The sequence below is a fragment of the Botryllus schlosseri genome, chromosome 13, assembly GCF_051294905.1.
Source record: "Botryllus schlosseri isolate E-star chromosome 13, Bs_hap1, whole genome shotgun sequence".
Taxonomy (NCBI): domain Eukaryota; kingdom Metazoa; phylum Chordata; class Ascidiacea; order Stolidobranchia; family Styelidae; genus Botryllus; species Botryllus schlosseri.
In genome coordinates, this window is record NC_137248.1 from 19,368,182 (window position 1) to 19,384,467 (window position 16,286).

General features: G+C 41.0%; 1 protein-coding gene across 1 annotated transcript; it reads left to right on the forward strand.

The window, feature by feature from the left end:
- Nucleotides 1–1,319: 1,319 nt before the first annotated feature.
- Nucleotides 1,320–11,755, forward strand: LOC145454226 (uncharacterized). Its single transcript, XM_080332230.1, has 3 exons — nt 1,320–3,927; nt 8,662–8,849; nt 10,476–11,755. The coding sequence occupies exons 1-3, from the start codon at nt 2,991–2,993 to the stop codon at nt 10,740–10,742; spliced, it is 1,392 nt and encodes a 463-aa protein (XP_080188356.1). The 5' UTR covers nt 1,320–2,990; the 3' UTR covers nt 10,743–11,755.
- Nucleotides 11,756–16,286: the final 4,531 nt, after the last annotated feature.

The window sequence follows — 16,286 nt, forward strand, 5'->3', positions numbered from 1 at the left end:
CTGATGACTTTTCTATCTGTTCCTTTCGTTGTCTCGAGTCATGATGAGGGTATAGTTTGTCGACAGTCAAAAAAATTGGTCACGAAGTTTGAGCCCTTTGCTGGTGGGTTTCATAAAGCGAGCACGGCCTCATAGATTGACGAGAATCGATTATTGAAAATCGGCACGACATCATGCATAACAGCTTCAAATTTTTACTTGCTCATATACATATAGGTACGCCTATACCTGTTCACGAGACAACATCACTAGTGTGCGTAATCTCTGGCATTGGATGAGGAACATGCAGAAACCATGGCTTTCAATGCAACTGACGGTAGTCGGTGGCAGTAGCGCATGGCATAAATCAATTACATGTGATGTCCCACGCTTACTGGACAATAGTAAAGTTTCACAATATATCGGCATTCTTCAAATTGTATTCTTTAATGTCATGCGCACTGGTAAATGAGCCGGGGCATCAAGCAAAGATGCTATCGAATGTCTCCCTGAGAAGATTACTGACTTTAAAATTTAGCGTTGATCCCGTATTAACTCGAACTAGGCATCACGGTGGCTCAAATATGAAATGCTGTGCAACCTCATCGTAAGAAACATTGATATGCTTTTTGCGCCGCGCCGAAATATCATTTATTAATTGTACAATGTTGCTGCCTCTTAGCGGCATGGCTACACGCCACGAGTATACAATATGGCGGAAGAATACTTATGTGTATTCGGCAAGGCGAATACTAACATTGAACGGTGTCTTCCCCAACCACCATACATTTTGTCATGGAATGTGTAGCACATGAATTGCACATATGTTGCCAAATTAGCGACACGGGCCCGAGTCAAAAATCGGCGGGGTGCGTATAGTTTTACAACGAAGAACTGCGCACAAGACCCCGTCTTAGGTTTCGTGAATGCTAAACTTGAGTTGCTGTACGAAATACTGAGTATAAGGATTGAAATCCCACCCGTAAGGTTTCTCCTTAATTTTGGGTATTGTACAAAATCGCAAATGATTCAGAGAAATTACGCAAACACAATCCCAACACCAATTTGGCTCAAATAGCCGAGATCCTTCGTCTTTTGAGGTCCGAATAAAATGCTCCTAACTTCACGAAAATTAATGGGAAACGAATAATGAATTGCATACAATTTCGCAGAATGGCTAAGGAAGCAACACAACTATTCGCAAATGCTATTGTGGATATGCGCACATTTCGGGTACTATGACTCTTGTACCGGGTAGAATATCCCCCTTAAAAGTCATGATGGATCCATTACTATTCATACAGGGAAGGACATGAAGGTAGTTAGTAACTCTATTCAGGAGTCCCAATTTCACTCTCAATGAAATGCTTGATGCAATTACTAAGCTGTTGGAGGCCCGCGCGGATCATATGTTTCTTCCTCCTACGTTGTGGTATCGAAACGAGAGAAATTGAAAATGATGCAATTGAAAAAGAGTATGTGTGTATATGTGGTCAGGTGAAGTTTAAACTGCGTCATACCTTGAGACGCTTCGGGTGATGATATTTGCGGAATAATGTTTTGTGTAGATTTTCGGTACGATAGAATCAGGCTGATTGGCGGGACTGTTGTATATTCGGGAATGGTAGGGTTTTTGTTGAGATTTGACAAGAATTTGTTGCGTAATTATGCATGGGTTTAAGGTAGATATGAAGGCGCAATCACAACACATCATTTCAATGTACTATCAGTTTGTAATATATTATGTTTACACATTTTCTTAATGATCATCAACAAGTTGCCTATCTAAAGCCAAATGGGGCGTATTGAACCTGTAAACGCGTCTGAATTTGTTCCCAAGGAGAGCCTAATTTGGCAGTTCGTCATCGTCGCGAAATCCCTGGAAATTGGTACAAAAATAATCATTCCATTCTCGAAGCCATATTGCGTTGCAGTAAGATAAAAATTGTAATAGAATTTGTAGAAGCGTCGTATTTGAACTCACTACAACTCATCACGTAATTAGCCAATAGAGTTTATTTACATTGCGCAGGCATCAAAGGACAGGCGCCTTTGAATAGACGACGCTCATTATTGACCTCGCGATACAAACGAACCTGACTATTAGCAATTGCAATTTATTTAGTGATTGGTCGTATACGAGTCGTTATATCAGAAGTCGGGAAGATGAAAAATTAGTCACCGCCGTGAAATTACATGTTGTCTAAACACTACAGCGGCGAATTTCGCCACAGAAAAGTCATAGAGATAACTGTGCTAGGGAGAATTGAAAGCCTGGCGGTTTCGCGTCGAGTAGAACATTTTAGCACAGCTGTGGTTAGTTACGGGAACAATGGCAATGGCACGAATGTGCACAAGAAGAAGCTTCGTAAATTTTTAACTACAACTAAGTTTGGACGCAAATTTTCCAGTGATGTATTTTTTTCTAACGAAGGACATGTTCAGTGCAGAAGTCTGAGCGTCAAACTTGGTATTAATTCCGGAAAGTATTCCGGATTACATAAAATATTATGCTGCCACGCAGGATTTATTCCATCGGGAGCTGCGTCATACCGTAAACGCGGTTTCTACCCAGCCAATAAGGATAAAATACTTTAGTTTCTGTCCATGAGAGGAGATATATTTTTTGACTGATTTTATTTGGGTTGGCGTGATAATCAAACTTGTTATTGTTGTTATTCTTGGTGTTCCTACTGCATTGGTCTTTCTACACCAGCCAGATATTCATTGTTACGATTTATGATCCGATGGCTTGTAGCACGGCCCATTTACGTACCAGGAAAATTAAACTTGCAGTCTAATCTTTGCGGATAGAATATGTGGTTCTGTCGAATATTTGATGCTCAGGTAATTAATCAAGCTAATTGGTTTCGTTTCCTTTTAGCAGAATCAGTTATATGAAAATACAAGGAACACACACGATTGAAATCATCTGATTCACGAAGTTCTGGGATTGAGCACTTGAGAAAAACTGCTGATCCTCTCCCGGAAGGTACAACATCGACTACAGCATGATACTCAACCAAAAACGTCCTGACGCCACGTCTCTGTCGTCTCCTACTATGGCGAAAGCGAAGCTAGGTTTCGACATCGCGTCGCTGGTGAGCGATCAGAGCCGAGACGCGAGAAGCAAGAATATGGCGGCCTATTTCGAGGTGGGGAAAGTCCGTCCGAAGTTGTCGCCGCGGTCCAAAACGTTTGGCGACAGGCGTCGTCCTTACGACAGACATAGCGGGTCTTTCGGAAAAGATACCTCGACGAGGCCTTCTACAGACGCCTACCAGAGTCTGAAACAGTCTAAAATCAAAACAGAGCTCGGATTGATCGATGACTACGAAAGAATCCCACGACGACCAAGCCTAGAAGAAACTCGAGACTGCGATCAGACTGATTATTCACGCCTCCCGCAATCGCCCCACCAGCACGATTCAAGACTATCGTCCTATCCCATGGTAGCCCGGTCAGACAACAGAGCCGCTTCTGACCTACATTTTTACCGGTCATCTTCCACATCATCAGATGGGCATTCAGCCCTGTCTTCGTCATCTCCAAATCACGCCAGAGTGTCTGCATCTTCTAATCTACACGCAGTGTCTCCGGGCGGTGGACTAGGTCCGAAATTCCCGTCCGCCTTTTCGCACTGCGTGCGACAGCCTACTAGCGAACAATCGTCGAACATGATGAACCGTTTTTTTCTACAAGCCGCCGCGGCAGCTGCCGGTTTCGGGCCTGGCGCGTCCGGATTTACGCCCGGGTCTCTGCCGCCAGCTTTTTTTCCACCAATGCATCCGAATTCTTGCGGAGTCGGGCCGACTCTAGATTCAATGTCGAACGCCGGCGTGAGAAGCCCTTTTCTGTCGGGATCGTTACCGCCTTACAATCCTTGGTTGCTGCGTCAAGCAGCGGGTGTTGGGGGACAAATGCATCACCCTGCACCGCCGTTTGCAGGTTTGTGTGTTTTAGAATTAATTTACTATTAATGGTTCAATTGGTCACAATGATTCCTTAGCTGAATACTTGATAATTGCCCACTTTTGTTTTAAGGCTTTCGTAAGACACCGCTTACACGAATTGGATGGTGATTTCAATATGCACATTGCACAAAATGCACATATGTGTCAAATATATTTTCATTGTCCAATAACGATTCTCTGGCCTTCCATGGACAGGGTTGTCTACCTACGGTTCACGGAAAAGCAAATGCACGCATGCCAGTGGTACTAGGCCCGTTGTAAATTATGAAAATATGATTGAATATGCCCTGAATGACGACGATTCTGTTTAAATCTTCACAGTTTCAATACTAGATTGTTACTCCATGAAACGTTACGCTCCACGCTAAACAAAATTATTTAACTAAGACGTTCACCTTCGTATTATCAGAAATATATACCAGATGTGTTACTAGAGTAGACGAGCAGTCCTCCCTAATCATGTTATGACCGCGTCCCAACGTTCGATATGAAACTGTTCCGTCGTCAATCTACTCACGGCCTATTTAGAAAGCTGATTACTACGACAAAAAGTCAGCACCGTCGCGAACTTCGGAAAAACAGACTTGCGAAACACGGGGACCACTGCCCTGAAGCGTATGCCTTGGACAGCTACTTAATTTGCCGTATTAGGCCCACTATAAAATAACTTTAGACACTCCTGGCTACAAGCTAGTATTATGGTAATAGCTTTCGAAATCACAGGCCTGGGTACGAGAAGAATCAAAAATCATTTTTATCCCATACGACTTGGCACGGATTTTCTGCTCCGCGATCAATGTAAATCAAAAAAAAGTATTGATTGCCCCACAACGCAAATAAGTGAAAATTATCAAATAATAAATGTCGTAGGTAGTTCTAGGAAATTTACCAAAAATCTCTAAAAGACGACAGCAATAAAATCTTGATTGGAAATTATCTAGTCGCCATCAACGGATCGCAATCTCCAGCAACTAATATTGAAATTTAATATCGCAACATCGACATATTTGAGAAATAACATCTTTGATAAAAGCGTGTGATTTTCCCGTGATTACCGTCTCGTCGTCATTCAGTACGTTTTCGCACAGCTAATCTGAGCCACCCGCACGCATCCGTCGCGAGTGACGCGTCAAAATGGCGGCCCATCTCGACTTGTCAATTCTCCTCGGCGGAACAAATCCATCGCTCGATTTAAACTTTGACCGATCGCTATGTTGTATATTGCGCGGTTACAGCGAATAATTGCATAATTGTTGATCTCATATAATCAAGTCTTTATTTATCTTTGAAAGCAGGAATATAATTAATTAATGTTGTGTACGTGCAATACGTTAGCCGCGTAAATCAACAGCGAGAGCTGAAGACAAATGACGGACGTAAATAGAATGAAATTGACTTTAAGCAGATAAACTCACTCACAAACTGGAAAGGGATTAGAATTCGTCTACTTTGAATGAGCGAATAAAATTGAACCTGAATTAAAATTAATGCGATGCGCGTTTCGCCGAAACGCTCAAGTCCAATTACATCTGTAAATTGATAGATTCGCCTTATATTGACCGATCAATATCCAAGACTCACGCCAGATTCTCCTATATCATTTCGAAAAATAAACTTTGCCGAAATGTTCCAAGAAAGCATGGCGAAATAATGCGCGATAAATCAATGTACTCTTAATATCCCACTTGTCAACCGTAAATTTCCGTTTAAAATTCTTTATAGTTTTTGTTAATTGTCATCGTTCTGATCTCGAGCCGTAAAACCGCTGAAATATATAAATGCCGTGCTAACGTGTGGAAAATGTTATTTCTAGTGTCAGATGAAGGCCGTTACGTGAAAACTTCCAGTCTGATTGAAATAACGAAATTGGAAAGATTTTAATTCATTATATATGCCGACCACTAAGGCGGAGATGCCTATGAGTATTAAGTCCCAATCGTATATAGATGTAATTTCAGAGGCCCTACGATTGATACTGGCCACACATGATAGGGCATAAACCGCTGTAGTAAATATGGCGAACAAAACCATTGAGTTAGAATCGCCAAACGAATCATATTGGAGAACAGCAACTACCATATGGGGGGCAGTAAGTTCATCTTTATGACAATGTGGTCGTTTTCGTAGTGAGATCATACCCAACTATTTGCTCCGACGCACTGATCAAATATGGAGTGTGATATACTTCATTTCATTGTAATAACGCTTTAATAAACGATAACACCAATCAGATATCTGCTGGCGAATAAATTAATTGTCAAGATACGAGGACATTGAGAAATATATAGGTGATAGCCGTCTTATGCCGGCTTGAAACGTAGATAACTTTCGCAAATATGCGTTGATAGAGTAACACAAAATCTCTACGTTGCATATCCGTACCATTAGCGGCATCTTCATAATAATACTATCTCTGCTTTACCCCAGTCACAGCTGTTACTTCAGGTAGGCTATGCTAGCTATGCTGCCCATTTAACAAGTGCAATATAGGCCTATTGGAGTCGAGAGAATACTTTAAGTTCCATGAGAATGGGTCTGAGGCAATATATACTTGCGCAGATTAAATAACAAGTTTTACATTATGCAACAACGGTACACATCGGGAAATAGGAAATAAATCGTACATTTCGGACCGACACTAGAATCGGATTGCAGAGCGTCAACACGCTATCACTTTCATGGTTAGCACGTACCAGTCAATGGCGCTCAGTCAGGGCGTGTCGGTCTATTAGTCGAGATTATTGACCGGTAATACAGTGGCGCGTTTATTTTCGTAGACTTACATTGATCACTAACTGTGAATGCACATGCTCTCCAGGTGTATGCGAAATACCATTGATTCTGTGGATGTTATTGCACGAAAGAACGTTGTCAAACTTCGAGTCACGTGGGTTTATACTACAAGCATGTAGGCGTAACCAAAATGAAATTTAGGGAGCGGCCGAAAATTCGGGAAAGGTCATTTTTAACATTAGGGTGACATCATTGATCATACATGACGCAACGAAGACTTATGACATCACAAGGCAGAGTTAACAACTACAACCAATGATGAAAAAACAAATCTTCTCAAGCTGACGCGTTTTCTCCGCAGCTGCAATATTTTCGATTGCTCAAACTCAAACTTTCGATTGCTCAAATATATCAGGATTCGCTTGATTATAATCAATTGTAATTGTAATAACTGACTATAATGAAAATATAGTAACAAAATTTGACACAGATTTATATCAATAGTTGTGGCAAAGTGTGCAATGTCTCCGTTGCGTGGTAATATTTATATCGTTGAGAAAGTGTGATCATATACTGCGGATATATGAAGCGATTCTCGTTCTTTTGGGGGTGTTCTGGGATTTATAAAATTGGACACAATTGAAGGTATGAATATTTCCCCCATTTTTAGGCCACAGCCGTGTCATGTATAGAGTCTTACCGATTTCATCGCACGCTATGTTTATGTTGTTCTTCGTACCGAAGACAGTTTCACGCGCTCCTTGAGGTGTAGGGGGATGAGCATACTAATCTAATGTAGGACCGGAAGCGGACGGTCCTCAATCTGTTGTCTTCCGCCGCATGAAAATCCGAAAATTACAGACTATTCCGAATTCTTTGATCTGCGTTTTCCATTATACGTTCGCCTAAATGCAAGGTCAAGTTACGTAAATTTCTGGGCAACGCGCGAAAATATGCGTCAACCGCCGGCCGCGCACAAAAATTACTCGGAAACTGACTGCCGTGAGAACATTTCCAGTAATTTAAAATCCAGAAGGAGTTAATCGTTTCCTTACGCTAAGAACCTGCAATTAAATGCGAAGTTCTCGAACAGGAAACTCGATTCCGTCAAGACGAACTTTCTTTGATGATACATTTTCAAATCACTCAAGGCGTGTTGGTAGATTCTTCTTTTTTGGTACCCTGCATAATTAATTGACAACATATTCAGGCACAACAATCGTTTGAAGCGAAATAAACTTCTCACTTGAGATAAAACTGAAAATGTGTTAATCGCCAGATAGCCGAAACGTCGATTTAAGAGACATGAGTGACGAGATATCGGTTTGGAATCAAGAATATGCAATTACATAGGATTACCCTTGTTGCCTTAGTTAAGTATGCTTACTCAATAGGGAAAGTTTCTAGAATATCCGGATAGTATGTACATTTCATATAGATGCGGGATCAGTACACTGACCAATGACCAATATACATATCTGGTCTAAAGATGTGCTTAGACGCGCCATCTGAAGTTATAACTCTCAACACTGATCATTATGATATATAAAACATGGCAATGTGTTTGCGGTATGTAAGAAATATGATTGTTAAACGGACGATGTCGTCAAATAATGTCTCAGATTTATGTGCATAGGAGATCCAAATCTGACACTGGATTTAAGATGCAATTAATCAGATTATCTTCCAGACTGCATTTGACAACAGTCATCACAAATTCAAGTTCGTACAAGAGAGTGGGCAATTTTTATTTACAAGCCGTATGGAAATGGAAAATCATTCTAATATCACGCAAATTTCTCAGAATTTGGTTTAAAATCATTCAAATCATCAGATCCAGTTGTTTAAAGCCAGAGTCTAATGATGCACATCACTTTATGTGGTTGACAGATCGACTACGTTGCTGTTATCTACGTCTATTACCCCTCGCACGGTTCACCCGTAGACAAATCCGTGAAAGATGTTCTTATTTTAGACCCTCTGTTCCGCGCCCGCTTCGGTTTCTTCATGCCCAATCCGTTTCAACGAAAGCCCAAGCGCATCAGAACTGCGTTCACGCCTGGTCAACTCCTTCGCCTTGAGCAGGAATTTGACAAGAATCATTACGTGGTTGGGGCGGAGAGAAAACAGCTTGCCACTTCCTTGAAACTCACAGAAACTCAGGTAAGTTAAAAGACGGTTTGCAACTTGGAATAGTGTAGCCTTCATAGTAGAGATCGTCAAAGTAGTCATTGTCGGGACAATTTCCAAGACATGTAAAAAATATTCCAATGAAAGCATAAAATCAAGAACTCAAAAGTACTCATGTGAATATTTTGAAAAGTTGATTAGGTCTAGACGTCACATACTTATAGTCAGACAGATAGTTTTTATTGAATATATCGCAGTCAAAATATAATACATGGTGTAGCGATACGATCCTGAAGGCCCCCATACGGATCATCCGGCCAGCTGAATTGAGTACAGAAGCGTGATATAATACAGGGGTAGCCAACTCAGAACGGGTCGCAGGCCACTTTTCAAATTTCATAGAAGCCGCGGGCCGCACTAATTCAATATCGAGATAAAATGCTTGCTTTCGAAATCTCAAATCAGGTCGCGGGCGGCAAAATAATACCTCAAGGGCCGCGCGTTGGTGAGCGCTGATATAATATGTTCAGTCTCACGTCATAAATAATTTGAAAACAGGTCGGACAGTGAGAAGTTGGAACATTAACACAGCAATAGGAATCGATAATACACAAAACAGCGAAATAATTAAATATATCAAAACAACAAGTGATGAACAGGAGATGAATAATTGTCCGGAGCTGTCAGTTCAAATCTACATGAACTAGTTAGCAACTTACGATTATCGAATCCAATGAACTGCAAAGGTAGCCGATCGAAAGTGGCTACTTTCGGAATTGCAAGATATATCTTCACAATTAACGCAAAATTATTAATTACACTACCAAATCGTGCATTTTTTGAAACTATTATTAGTTACCGTGATACATGCATTATTTCGTCCAGTCGTTATGACAATTTCAGTAATAGAGGTGATACAAACATATAACAAAACTGCATTTTGCTTTAGAAAATACACAGTAAAACAAGTCATTATTTTTACCTAAAAACACTGTGAAGTAGTAGTTGAAGTAGTCAAAAACATAACCACTCGTGTAAGCATAGCGCAAGTTAGGCAAAACATACTTGGGTACTCCGAAAATGTAGAAGCTGTGCTTTGTTACTGACCTGACCACCTCCGCTTGGTACATGCAGCCTATATAACCATCTGACATACGGCAATATAGGCGCATGACTACGTCGCCAACACCCTTTAATCGGCGCTGGATGCAGTAGGCGCACTCATTATTTTCAATGCGTAGCATATAGGCTACGGTAGCTTAGTCAGGGCAAAACCCGTCATCGCTCCTTCCAAACATTGCTATTAAATTGTGTCTTAAACCCACACAGTATAGTTAACCATATCGCACATGGGTTAATGTTATCATGTTTCGAATGTGTGGTAAACCAGACGGACGTGTGAAGACATAGTTTTGCAAAAATAACAAAATAGACGTGAGCGTTACAAGACATTTGTTGTTTCTGTTTCATTAATAATTTACTCCGAGTGACCTAACCTTGCACTCTCTTATAGCCGCCGGATTAGATGAGCTATATGTGTAGGCGTCAAGCGTCAGCAATCGCAGTATTCTGTGATTGTGCGCAGGCTACCAGACGCAGTTTCTGTCTGTTCGATTTGTGTTCCGCCCAGCTTATTCATCCGATTACCACCATTTTCAGGTGAAAGTCTGGTTTCAAAACCGCCGAACGAAATACAAGCGGCAGAAAATCGAAGAGAAGGCGGCGGGAAAGAAACAAAAAGATAGCAACATACCTGACAACATGGAGGAGCTCGACGAGATAGAATTGGACGAGGAAGACGAGGCGGCAATAGACAGAGAAGAAGAGGAATACGAAAGAATGAGACTGCTCAATGAAAATGGAAATTGTGAAACGTATCCAGCTGAATCAGGCGGATTGGCAATGCGGGGATTGAATGAACGATGATTCTGACTGCAGTTTGTCACAGAATGCCTCTTTCCAACAATGCTATTAGTCAAAGATGCCTACAGTGTGATTCGTTTCATAAAATTAACTCTAGTTCCTCGGCGAATACACATGACTGGCCTATTTATACAAATGTAAGATCATCGCCCACTAAGTTTAGAGATTATCCTGACGACTGAAAATATCCTTGTATAGAAGGCGGACCGCATTCGAGACTGATCATTGTGATCAATAAGGGAAATTTGGCAAATTCACTTGTGACCGTACCTGCATAGTTACCGGTCGTGTTTGCTGGAATGACTGGCCATTTACCACCTTCTTTGTTGCAGCGTATAGCCCAGACAACTGTGTCTATCTGAAACTATATCTAGATAACTTCACGTAGCCTATAGGGTACCGGAAAGTCAATGTCGGCATCTATTCCATTATACTTGGTGCAAAATGTCTACAGCAACTATATATATGTAATAATCAATCAATTAGCAAATTTATTGCACCATTTCCGGTGACAAAAGTCCGCCCTTCTGATTCTTGAAGCTGGCCTATTGTGAAAATATCCATTACCCACACAATAAAGACCTCAACATCAATGATCAGAGAGATAACAAGCTCTGCTCCCGTTGCTTGGAAAAATTTCTTATTTTATAGATTTCCAGACTGACGGATAATGCGATAATTATACAGAACCAGCAGCTACAGAGTGGCAACAATTGATGGAAACAATTTTTGAAATGGTCAAGTTATGCTTCCTCGGGTTTACCAAGAATATACGCTGTCTGGCTTTTTAGTCGAATTGTTATATTTACCCCACCCCCTGGTTTTACTATGGAATTTAGTTCCGCATGACGTAATTCATTTTCATCTTGCACCCCGTTCTCATCATGTTACATAGGCCTGTATTGGCTATATTTGGTTTCTTACTGCCTATTTATTGTCGGATTTAGACATTGTTTTTAATTATATATCTTTGATTTTCGTCAATTTATTCATCATTAAGAATTTTGAAAGAGTGATGTTTTTGACATTGTAGGCCTACCTCGGCGTGGAACATGAGCACATAGTAAGCGAAGGAACTATAAGGTTACCGACAATATAAAGTCAGGGTTAGTGGCCGCAGGATTAAAGTTCAACTGTTCATGTACGACATGTAATTTTCCGCACCTCGCATTATGATTTTGACATTGACAACTTCGCGCTTAGAAAGTGTGTCAAACAGCAGTCTTGGCGAAGCTGTGACTCCGGCACTTGTCTCCGATGTATTGTAAGGTCTACCATGTACTTCAAGTTCACATATACCGATCTGGTTATGTAAATCGTTGGGGGTGACTAGAGATTGTATCTCTGCGAGGAACAGTAGATCATACGATACGGATTCAGGTTATATATTGGATATTGCAACAAAAGAAAGACGAATGCTCACAAGTTTATATTGGAGGCTACTGGCGGTGATTGGTAGTTACAACAGTATCAATCAATAGCCTCAATAGCGAATAGAAGAAAAAATATGATAACGGCCGGATATGATAAAAATCCGGCCGGATCTTCAGTCCGGCTCCGGTTCATACCCCGCCATATTGTGGAATCTGTCCAACATGCCTCTCCCTGTTTCCTCGTACCCAAATGACACGAGGAATTGTTGGCGACATGCCCGAAATCCGTCGCGCGGGCATTACCACGATGAGATGTATGTACCATATACCAGTGCTTCTCAACCGGTGAGCCGCGACCCACTAGTGGGTCGCGAAGCTATTTCAGGTGAGACGCGAAGTCATTTTAAATGTTACACTTTCGAATTCAATTTTCCAAATATTCCAAACACTCTATCTTCTCAAGCTTAGAAGAGTAAATGCACATTCTCCTCCTCCAAATTAAATTGTTTTGCACCCATAAGCGCCACAAGCCACGTTATCTTGCTCACAATATTTCGTGAGCCAGATTTTCGTCACAGTCATATTGATTGGAGCATGAAGTCCGACAGTGCGTTATTGTACGTGCTTCAGATTGAAAATCATTTTTCCTCCAAAGTCTTTGCGAACGTTGATCGGGAAATGAAGCAACCCAGCTCGATATGCCGTTATAATCAGCAAACAATTGCCGCATCGCAAGCTACTCATAACCCCTTTGTGTTCGACGTTAGACAAATTGCTGGTAGGATACGCGCTTTCTCGTCTGTTGTTGTTCGTGGTATTCATGGTGTTTTTCTGCTACAATGGTCATGGTCATTAACACCAGGCCACTTTTCTTTATTATCATTGCGCATCTGCCGACTTAGAGCAAGGTCCACTTTCAGACTTTTTTTTGAAACACTGCTTAAGCAGGTCGGATGGCGAGGAGCCTAGATAAGACTTTCACGACTGTAATCATCTGTTACATACATGACCTTAACTACCGCCCCCCACCCCCCCCCTCCGTAATTGGTACATCGAGCTCGAAGAGGGACCAAAGTTATCTAGTGAATCATCATTCATTACGGAGTATTTGTTTGGAGAATTATTGAACATCTTTCAAGTTTTCTTCGCGCTGGGAGCGATTTTACCTCGTTCAATGTCTTCGTTTTTTAGGGGTAACCATCTCCCTAATATAAAAAACCTATAATTTATAGAAATAGGCCTTTTGGTGTCGGCCATTACCGCGCCGCGACATAACAAGAAATATGAATATTCCGCCCACATGCGACTCCGCGAAATGTGCCGCCAAAAGATCGACAATGAGAAAACCTCCGCCGAAAAGGATCAAAACCTTCTGTCGAATTTTCCATTGACTATGTACCCGCCTAAATGGCTGTCTCCAAATATTGCTGTCGCCAATAATTCCTAGTAGTATATGCAATTGCTAATATCATTTGCCGAATGCCATCATGAATTTGGGTAAAAATCCACGCTAGGCGCGATCAGATAACTATAACGCATTGAAAACATACCAACTGGCGTCCACGAGCAGTGGTTTAAGCGTCAATCGCGAAAGGGCGTCTGGTGGGTCGCGCAATGAAATTTGGTTGAAAAGAGGGTCGCGAACTGAAAAAGGTTGAGAAGCACTGCCCTATACCAATCACCTCGAAAATTTCCATCAAACCAGAATTAGGGGGCATGTTGAAAAAACGACAGGTCGCATTTAAGACGCACTTTGGGCCACGGTGAATATGGCGAATTTAAAATCGCACATCAACCATTTAACGAATTGGAAGACACACACAAAAGCGTGAATGCGCATTACCACGCATCTATATCTTTACTAGGATTTGCTTATATTTAGGACTTCGGTGGCGTTAGTAAATGCCGACGCAATGCAAAATTTACTCCGTGTGCTTTTGGATTGAATGTACGTACAGTCGTACACCTTTAATAGAATTAAAATACCCCTTGTTATAATTCACCACTAACAGATACAATGTTAGTTTAAATGCCGCTAGAAATTACGGCAGGTCGAGTCGTCAAGCTCAAAATTCACCTACTATTGCCACCACTATTGCTACCATTTCAGAACAAATTTTACACTTTTAAATAGGCCTGCTTCGCAATGCAAGTTACGTAGTACTATTATCTCCTATTTTGATCTCTTCATATTCATTAAATATTGTAGTTTGTGACAGGGCATAACATATTAACATTGGTGTGCAAATTCTACACTATTTTGACCGCCGGGTTTTCATTCCAATCGACAGTAGTAATATACGGTAGCCAAGTTCAACGACCAACCATACGAAATGCAAGGTTATTATCTCAAAACCCGGTGATTAGAAACCTCCCTCATACCAGATTATCATTTTGTGTGTTGAATGTCAATATGGTAGTTCGACTCAACCATGCATTGTAATGTTCATATGAGTACTGGATCAGTAAATTAAATGGTGAAGTGATAGCCTTGCTTCAAAATGCAATGAGGGATGGCCCTGTGACCTCAGACACCTGCGCAAAATTTCTCAAGATTTCATTTGCTAATACCTATCAAAAGGCTCGATAAATTGCGCCGTTGTCTAATCCCACATCAACAGCCGGTTAATGACTGCTTATGACCCAGCAAAGATTCTGGAACTTGTTGTAAACACTTGACAGCCGCCGCATTTTCGCCGCAAACGAATGTCAAAAGGCTGATAAGCACAATACCTCATGCTAAATTCCGAAGCTTACATCCGTAATACCGGTACTTAATTTGTAAGAAGTATAGCGGCTATGTGTCAATGTGATATTTGTTCCGTTATAGACATTCTTTGCGAGATCAATGTGCAGGTGCAAATTATTTCAACTATGGTAAGCTGGTTCATCCTCGCGAAAATCGGAGAAGTTGCTGAATTTATACCTTAGCGCGTTTGAGTATATATGTACATCTGTTTCTAGCGAAATCATCCTTGTAAGACGCATATTCGAGCAAGAGCTACGACATTTTCGTGAAATTAATATTTAAGATTTTAAAGGCGAATTAGTTCTCCGATTTTCTGAGCATCAAAATCCAGCTTGAAATCGCCTTTCTTGCCTAGAATTGTTATGTGCTTGGATGGAAACTCTGAACGGGAATCTGTCGCGTTAATAATTTGATCATGGAACAAGTATGGGAGTGGGAGAGCTATAGCGCTATACTATTCGATAATTCAAACGGTTATATCGATCAAAAGTTTCGCTTAAAATTAGAACGTGTGCAATGCAATGCAAACTGTGATAGTAACTTTATCTCACCCAAAATCTGCTTAGTGCACTGACCGACATTTTCCGTCTACTTTCCGATTTCGCCCGTGTACAATACGGCACTAACGAAAGCAATCGATCGTTTGGTAAATCATATCCATGGACAACAATATAAAAAAGTATCTAACCGTAGGGCTTATTCAATCAAGATTCAATACCATTCATTAACGGACTTGCAATACTGGATCAGGTTTTACGATGGAGCCATCTAAAATCTAAATGGAATGCACAATGAAATAACATCAAGCAAGTAGAACTACACTACACTGAAATAATTAGATGGCTCAGCAGCGACACCACTCGCCACTATATCAGGCTTCCGTCAAATCTATCGGACAGTAAAAAGTGGGAGGTTTAGGAGAATAGTATTTTTAAACCATTGGCATTAACATTGACATTAACAGTATGGACGATGTCGAATATTCAAATATGTGATACCTTTTATGCGACCAGAAAGTGCATAATACCATATAGTTCTACGCTACCCAACTTGACACATTTTTAACCATACCTACTTCACTCAGTTTTGACACATTGCCGTGGATTGATCACAACTTTACAGCTGTGTCACTTCCACTAACGTGCGTAACATTGTAGTACATATTTCGCATGATGCGATATGACCAATGTGAAAATAGCATCGAAACTATAATATTTTTGTTGATAAATTTACTCTTAGTGGCGTGGAGCATAATTGCAGTACTCCATCACGGGACTACATTACAATGAGGATAAGCGAAGCAAGGCTTTGTTACGACACAGTCTAGTACATGAGCCAAAACACAAATCACAACAATGTAGTCCTACAAGAGCCGCCGTTTCTAATCAGGGCATGGTATGGTATGGTATGGTATGGAAGTATGGT

Excerpts from the sequence above, each read along its gene's own strand:
- LOC145454226 (XM_080332230.1), top strand. The coding sequence starts at position 2,991 with ATGATACTCAACCAAAAACGTCCTGACGCCACGTCTCTGTCGTCTCCT. Across the intron at positions 3,928-8,661 it reads CCCTGCACCGCCGTTTGCAG|ACCCTCTGTTCCGCGCCCGC; the intron begins GTTTGTGTGTTT and ends TTCTTATTTTAG. Across the intron at positions 8,850-10,475 it reads TGAAACTCACAGAAACTCAG|GTGAAAGTCTGGTTTCAAAA; the intron begins GTAAGTTAAAAG and ends CACCATTTTCAG.